Genomic DNA, 7,997 nt, shown 5'->3' on the forward strand with positions numbered 1-7,997 from the left:
TGAGGTCCTGGGCTGGGGTCAGGGTGTGCAGGGAGAGCAGAGAAGGGAGGAAGAGGGAGGAATTAGGAGAGAGGGAGAGGCAGAAACACAAAAGGAGAGAGGAAGAGAGATACAGATGAAAAAAACATAGGACAGAGGAAACGATGATTGATGAAGAAGGGACTGAGAGAAAGAGGGGAGAGAAAGAAGAAAGGGAGGAGAGAAACCAAAAGACACACAGAAACAGAAAAACAGAGGAAAACTAAGAGAAAGGGAGAGAAAATGAGGCGGGGAGAAAGAGAAATTAAGAAATCGGGGCTGAGCGCGGTGGCTCACACTTGTAATCCCAGAACTTTGGGAGGCCGAGGCAGGAGAATTGCTTGAGGCCAGGAGTTCAAGACCAGCCTAGGCAACATATCGAGACCCCATCTCTATAAAACAGTAAAAAATTAGCCAGGTGTCCTGTAGTCCCTGTTACTCGGGAGGCTGAGGCAGGAGGATCACTTGAGCCCAGGAGTTGGAGGCTGCAGTGAGCTATGATCACGCCACTGCACTCCAGCCTGGGTGATAGAGCAAGATCCTGTCTCAAGTTAAAAAAAAAAAAAAAAAAAGGAAAAGCAAGGCGTTAGAGAGGGAGATGGAGATAAGGAGGTAATGGAGGAGACATTGAGAAATTATGCAAATCAGAGCCACAGACAAAAAGAGACCAAGAGACAGAGATGAGAGAGAAGCCAAAGGAGACAAACAAGGATGGGGACCGATGGCGGCAGACAGGGGTAGACAAACAGGCAGGGAGGAAGGAGGGAACGCCTTCTCCCTCAGACCCCCACCCCTACTCCCCACTGGCACCCACCATGCACCCTGCCCCACCCAGAGAGGCCCCTTCCACCTGCAGGGCCCACCCTGTCCTGTCCTGCTGGTTTGGTCCCTTCGATCCTCTACTACGAGGCCTCTGAGGGGCACCCCGGTGGCAGGCAGGGCACCCAGCCTGTCCTGTAGGCCGACTGACGTGGCTCCCAGGTGGAGTATGAACAGAAACCCAGTGACACCCTCCCTCGAGGCCCAGGCAGGCTCCAGCCTGCCTCCCTTTGGGCCTAGACAGGAAGAGACCTCAGAGGTCAACGCCACTGAACTTCTCACTGTACAGAGGAGGAAACTGAGGCCCAGAGAGGGGCAAGGACAAGCCTGAAGTTACACAGCCAGGCAGTGGCCTAGCCTCTGGTCCCACAGACTCTGACCAGGCTGAGCTCGCAGGCATTAAGCATGCTGAGGCCTGAAAACCTTGGGTCTTGCTTTCTAAGTAAACTGCTTGCTGCCCAGCGGTACCCTGTGGCTTTAGTGGGTGTTTCAGATGCTCAGATGTCTTACCAGATATCCCGAGCAGATGACTACTACGGTTGTGCCCATCAAACAGAGGAGGAAACCAAGGCTCAGAGAAGTCAAGACTTCCCAGCCTGGCATCACACGACACTGACACCCAAGCTGGGTTCCTGCTGTGAAACCTCCCAGCCTCCCCAGGTGACGGGCTTTGTAATATGGAAAAGGGGGCAGAGGTGGGTGGCAGTTCCTACTACAAGAGAAGGTACCAGAATGATGGTTTTTCAAACATCAGAATTCTTTCCAGAGGGCCCCACCTTTGTTCAGCTGTGTCCTTGCCTTGGGGGACCCCAGGCCTCTCCACCCCTCCAACCCCGGCACCGCGTGCTCTACTCCACACCCCCTTCCCCAGCCTCTGGAGAGAAGGGGTTTGCCCCCTGGGCTAGCACTACTTCTTCCCCTTCTCTTCACTGTCCCCAGCTGTGACCCTCCCCTGCACAGCGACTCCCTGTCCCCGGCTCTGCCTGGGCTCTGTCTTACCGGGGCTCAGCCTCCTGGAAGAGGCTCAGATGGAGACTGGGGCGAGGGGGATGTTGGGGAAGCAGCAGGCTGATGGGTAGATGGACAACTGACAAGTCACTGTCCTGGCCAGCCCTGACTCCCAGCCACGCCCCAGAGCTGCACTCCCAGCCTGTAAGCCTCCCCCACCACTGTCACCTGAGGCTTTCCCACCCTCATTCAGCCTCAGTTTATTCTTCTGCGTTATGGGTATAAGCACCCCAGCTTCACCATGTGGCTGGAACCTGGGCTTTGGGATACAGGAGCAAGAATAGTCCCTCCCTGATTGGGAGACACATGATGCCTGCTGTGTCCCCCAGGTGGCAATAGTCCAGGGACAGAGGCAGCTGCACACCTGGCCTCCTGTGCCACTCTGCTACTCTGGGACCCGCAGTTCCTTCAAATCCAGAGCATGGGGCCTGCCCTAGGCTGCTCTCCAGCCTATTCCCATGGTCTCCCTGTCTGTCAGCCCACGAGGGTTGCTGCGGGTCCAGGCCGGTGCTTGGAGTCCCAGGAAGTGGGGAGCCCTGGGGCCCAGTCCCCTGAGTATGCCAAGAGCCTTTCTAAGAATCAAGACTGGGGTGGGGGTGGCACCCTAGGTGGCCTGTGGATGGGCACTCCCTTTCTCAGAAGACTTGGGAGCTCCAGCGTGGTAGCCTCAGAGCCCAGCCCTGCCCCACCTGCATGGCCCCCTGCCAGGCTGATGCAGGTGGTTGCGGCAGCCACCGGTGGGTAAACGGTGAGAGGGATGGTTTCTGGGGGCCTCCTCCAAACCCCTGAACCCTCTTTCTTCTCCGGGAGATGCAGACCCCTGCCTGGACTCCGCCCCCGCAGCCTCAGGCTTTGGCTCCCACTGTCCCCATCCAGGCGGAGCTGGCAGCAGGTGACTGGAGAGCGCTGGGAAGGGCAGGGTGAGTGGGAGTGTGGGCCCCGGCAAGCGCACTCCTCAGCCAATCAGCGGCCTGCCCGGCCGGTGGATTCGGTTACAAGCCCAAGATCACCCCATACTCCAGCCTCTTTCCTCCTCCTCCCGCAGCTCCATTCATTGGCCCGGCCACACTGGGCCTGCTGGGCACTGCTTCCGCTCCACCCCGCTCCTCCACTGCTCAGCTGCCGCCTTGTGGGGCCACCAGGGGCAGGCATCCCAGGGGCTTTGTCTGACTGGGCTGGGCCAGGGCAGAATGGGGGTTCTGGCAGTGCTGTTGGGGGTGCTGGGCTTCCTGGGAGTGGCTCTGGGGGGCTCCCCTGCCCTCCCCTGGGACAGCACCTCCTGCCACTTGGCCAAGCCCATCCCTGGCAACCCCCTGGGGTCCCTGAGCTTCCTGGGGAAGGATGCTCAGGGACTGGCCCTGTTCCATGCCCGCTGGGATGCGCACAGGAGGCTGCAGGCGTGTAGCCGGCAGGATGAAGCTGAGCTCACTACAGCCTTCAGAGCCCTCTGCGCTCATGGGACCACCCAGGGCTCCTTCATCCACTCCCCTGGACCCGAGCTGCAGAGAGCACTGGCCACCCTTCAGAGCCAGTGGAAGGCCTGCCGAGGGCCGGAGGAGGGGCCAGCAGGGGCCAGGGAGAAAAGAGCAGCAGGGCAGAGGGGAGCACCCGGCAGAGGCCACCTGCGCGTGAAGAGAGGCTGGACCGTGCCTGGCACGCTGTGGTGTGGAGTTGGCAACTCCGCTGGGAACTCCTCGGAGCTGGGTAAGCCACAGGGTTGTGGGCTGGAGGTCTGGTGGGGGAAGCACAGACTTCAGCCCGGGCCCTTACTCTTCCAGGCTTGTGTCTTTGGGGGGGTGATTTAACCACTCTGAACCTCAATTTCCTTATCTGTAAAATGGGGGTAACCATGAGTCTCATCACGGGATGCTTAAATGATGTCATGGCAGGGGAAGGTCTTACTCAGACCTGGGAGTCCTTACTGATCACCATCTGAGGGAGGGGGCAGGCTGGGGTGGGTCCAGGGTTGGCTAAGCCAAGAAGGATCTACCCAAGAGGTGGCTCTATGGGCACAGAGTGGCCAGTGTAACGGGTGCTGAGACCAAACGCCTGGGTTCAAATCTCAACTCGGCACATCCAAGGTGAGCAAGTCACTTACCCTCTCTGAACCTCAATTTCCTTACCTGTAAAAACAAAGGCGATGCTTCTTGGCAGGACTGCTGTGAGCTTGGGTGTGGGACGTGCCAGGCACATGGGAAATGCTCCGTAAAGGGTGCTCTTGCTTGGATGGTGATAAACATAGATGACTGTTTTGCACTGTCAGTACAGCTGTCTGTGCGTGTGTGTGGAGGGCTGGGGGCGGACTTGGCACCTGAGGCAGAGGAGGTTGGCATCCTGGCAGTGCCTCGCCGTGCAGGTGAGGAAGGGTGCACCCTGCCTGTTTCCGTTCCATGATGCACACTTTCACAACTTTGGAATTTTATCTGCGGCATGAGCTTGGGAACCCTGGAGGGAGACTCCAATTCCCCTGCAGACCTTTCCATGTGCTCATGGGTGGGCTGCCTGGCACTTAGAGCCCAACAGGGGCTGCAACCTCAGTCCTTTCTTCAAGCTTTGAAACTGTGAGTCCCACAGCGGGGGAGCAACTGGCCTGAGGTCCCCCGAGGGAGTTTGTGTCAGGGCTGGGTGAGAACCAGGTCTCTGCCCTCTTCATACCAGGTGGGCATAGCTGGTGTGAAGTGCCCAGGACCCCACTGAGCTGGTGTCCCTTCCCCTCCCTGAAGGGGTCTTCCAGGGCCCTGATCTCTGCTGCCGGGAACACGACAGCTGCCCACAGAACATCTCGCCTTTGCAGTACAACTATGGCCTCCGAAACTACCGATTCCACACCATCTCCCACTGCGACTGTGATACCAGGTTGGCCACGGGCAGGGAGTGCCGGGTGCTCAGGGACAGTGTGGAGTTACCCAGTTCCCGGGTGTAGACACTGGGATTCCAGAGAATCTTTAAGATCAGCAGCCTGGATCCCACGGTGCAGGTAGGAAAGCAGAGGCCCAAGAGGAGAAGGGACTCTTGGACCCCAAACCAAGGGACTCTTGGACTCCCACTCGGCAGGTAGGGGCAGGGTGGGCCAGGAGAGAAGCCAGGTGGCCTTCCGTGGCCAGGGACCTGAGTGCCTGCTCTGGGCCAGGTTCCAGCAATGCCTGAGGGACCAGCGCGACTCCATCTCGGACATCGTGGGCATGGCCTTCTTCAACGTGCTGGAGATCCCCTGCTTTGTGCTGGAGCAGCAGGAGGCGTGTGTGGCGTGGCACTGGTGGGGCGGGTACGTGGCTGCCCACCCTCGCTCGAGTGCCTTCCCAGACAGAGGGGGAGCTCGGGCTCCAAGCCTGGTGAGGGAGGCCTGTCTGTCTGTCTGTCCTCCAGGGAATGATGGCTTGACTTGCTCATTCTCTCCTCAGGGCAGGGCCCAGAATGCACACCCTCCCTGGGCGCCCCCGCCCCACACAACCCAGTGGGATGGGGGATGGGACTGGCAGAACCTTGATCTCCATGGCGACGACCCTGAGGGCTTCTGGGAGGGGGGATTCCAAATCACCAATTGCCACCAACTGCCACCTCCAGGTGTAGGACATATGGCTCAGTGCCCCTGGCTCGCCTCCAGCCCAGGACCCGCTACAATGCCTCCTGGAGCTCCCCTGCCACTTCCCTGACTCCCAGTCCCCAGAGCCCAGCCCCCACCAAGGCTCGACGGAAGCAGCATCCTCAGAAGTGGCCGCCACAGCGGAAAGGGCCCAAGCACCCCAGCAAAGCCAACGTCACAGCCCTCCAGGTCCCCGTGGCCTCCCCCAGGCCTGATGTGGCCCCCACAGCCCAGTTGGGGGTCTCCCATCCAGGCCTTCAGGGCCTACGGGGTGGCCTAAAACCTCAGGGTGAGAGCAAAACTTGACCTTGGGGGTTGCTGATAGGAGGGGGCTGTCCCTGCCTCTGTGCGTGTGGGTGGTGGGGGGGGCCTGTGTGCTGTCGCCTTCCCTGCTCCAAATGCCTCCTGGGATCTCCCAACCTGTTCCGTCAAATCACACTGCAGCAAGGGATTTTTGTAATCCACACATTTGACCCCATCACTGCCCACTGAGCTCCCCAACCCCACAACTCTTCTTCACCTCAACCAGTGACGTCCCAATACCCACAGGCCCTCAAGTCTTGGCCCCATAGGTTCTATTCTCCCAGTTGAAACTCTGGTTTCACAAACTTCACTCGGTTTCTCAAAAGCAGCCTGCACTCTCCTCCTGCCTCTGGGCCTTTGCACATGCTGTTCCTTCTGCCTGGAGCACTCTCCTCTCCCAGCCTCAGTTTAGCAGCCTCTGCCTCCAGGAAGCCTTTCCTGACCACCCTCAGCACTGAGCTTCCCCCACAGTGGGAAAAGCTATACGTGCATGTGGCGGACACTCCCCTACGAGCAGAGCTGACAGCACCAAAGGCATGAGACAGGGAGACTGTGTTTGTGTGACTGGGCACGTGTGCCAGTGTTTCTCCTGGATGATGCTGGCCATCGACGGGGTCTCTCCAGTGGGCTGGGCTCCCCTCACCACTGCACGTGCCCCCAGGTGCCCGCCGGGCCTGCCGCAGCTTCCGCCGCCTAGACCAGTGTGAGCACCAGATTGGGCCCCAGGAAACCAAGTTCCAGCTGTTCAACAGCGCCCCTGAACCCCTCTTCCACTGCAACTGCACGCGCCGGTGAGGCCTCCCTGGACCCCTGGGGCTGGGCTGGGCTGCCTGCTGCCAGGCAGTGGGGAGGGCACCTGGGTGGCCAGGGCCTAGCCCGGCCTGAGCCTGCCTCTGCCCCCAGTCTTGCACGCTTCCTGAGGCTCCACAGTCCACCTGCGGCCACCAATACGCTTTGGGAGCAGCTGGGCACGACCTGCTTCAAGCTGGCCCCTCCCCTCGACTGTGCCGAGGGGCAAGAGTAAGTAGCAGTAGAGCCAGGGGGGACGGGGGGGCTTTTCCCAAGGGGTGGGGAGTCTATGCTCTCTTTGGGTACCTGGGCCAAGGGGCTAGGGCGAGGGGTCAGGGGGCCTCTGAGCTCCGGTGTCATCATCCCTCTACCCACAGTGCCCCAGGGCCAGCTCTGCAGTTGGCCTATGTGGCTGTACCTTGGCTCTGTCATTTGATTCCTATGTGACTTTCACAAGTTGATTTCACCTTTCCAAGCTTCCATTTCTTTATCTGCAAAAAGGCCTTAGGAGCCCAGGAGACAGGGTGACACACAGAGCTCACGCCCTCCCCAGCATGCAATATTAATAAAACACTTGCTTCACTCTTACTCCTAATCCACAATCTCATCTGGATTTCCATTCTCAAAGCCAGCCCCTTGCTAACTTACCCATTTCACAGATGAGGAAACTGAGGCCCAGATGGGCTAGTGGCAGAAACCAGGCCTCCTGGTACCAGCCCAGTTTATTTGTAATGCAACCCTCCCTGCCTCGCTGGTGGCTCTGGCCTCGGCCCCCTGTGTTCAGAGGAGGATGGGATCCTTGCCAGCCCCGATCCCCTGCCCCACTCCTCCCTTCACACAGCTGTTCCAGAGACCGCAGGGCCATCAAGGTGTCAGCTCGGCATTTGCGGAGGCATCAGCAGAGACGACTCCAGCTTCGGGATAAAGGCACAGATGAGGGGCAGGCATGGCCTTTGGAGCACCCGGGGACGCCCGTGTCATTCTACAACCAGTGCCTGCAGCTAACCCAGGCATCTCAGAGACCTGATGGGCAGCAGACATCCTGAAGCCAGTGACCTCGGTTCCAGCTCTCCTGGGCTCCAGCCTGGACCTTGCTTGTGGCTTTGCCTGGCCCTGGGCATCTCGGCCTCCTCTCCATGGGTTAGACTGAAGCTTGGCAGAGGCTCTTATGCACAACCAGGAGGCTGAATCGGGGGGACCCCAAGCCCAAATGCTGAACCTTGAGCTGGTGACACAAGCCCTCTGTGCCTGGCTGTGGTATTCAGGAGGTTCACTCTGACGTCCTTGGGCCTTGCCAGGGAACTTCATGTACAGATGGGAACAGGGAGAGGGTAATTTATTACAACAGCCCTGGGAGGTACCAGTGGGAGGCACATGTATGTCGGTGTTGCAAAATCAATACATGTGTCAAGAACTGCCTAGGGGAGCCCCACAGCATGGCTTCTGAGGCCTGGGGCAGCAGGTGGGGAGTTACGGG

The 7,997-nt window shown here is 59.3% G+C and overlaps 1 protein-coding gene across 1 annotated transcript; it reads left to right on the forward strand.

Moving 5' to 3' along the window:
* Positions 1-3,035: 3,035 nt before the first annotated feature.
* PLA2G3 (phospholipase A2 group III) lies at positions 3,036-7,566 on the forward strand. The gene is made up of 7 exons (XM_069497449.1): positions 3,036-3,549; positions 4,569-4,701; positions 4,976-5,110; positions 5,410-5,717; positions 6,393-6,522; positions 6,635-6,751; positions 7,362-7,566. Exons 1-7 carry the CDS (start codon positions 3,036-3,038, stop codon positions 7,564-7,566), a joined length of 1,542 nt encoding a protein of 513 aa, XP_069353550.1.
* The last annotated feature ends 431 nt before the right edge of the window (positions 7,567-7,997 follow it).

The sequence above is a fragment of the Eulemur rufifrons genome, chromosome 21 (genome assembly GCF_041146395.1).
Source record: "Eulemur rufifrons isolate Redbay chromosome 21, OSU_ERuf_1, whole genome shotgun sequence".
Classification (NCBI taxonomy): Eukaryota; Metazoa; Chordata; class Mammalia; order Primates; family Lemuridae; genus Eulemur; species Eulemur rufifrons.

Coding starts and splice junctions, on each gene's coding strand:
- PLA2G3 (XM_069497449.1), top strand. CDS start 3,036: ATGGGGGTTCTGGCAGTGCTGTTGGGGGTGCTGGGCTTCCTGGGAGTG. Junction 4,702..4,975: donor CACTGCGACTGTGATACCAG/GTTGGCCACGGG, acceptor GCTCTGGGCCAG/GTTCCAGCAATGCCTGAGGG. Junction 6,523..6,634: donor CACTGCAACTGCACGCGCCG/GTGAGGCCTCCC, acceptor CTCTGCCCCCAG/TCTTGCACGCTTCCTGAGGC.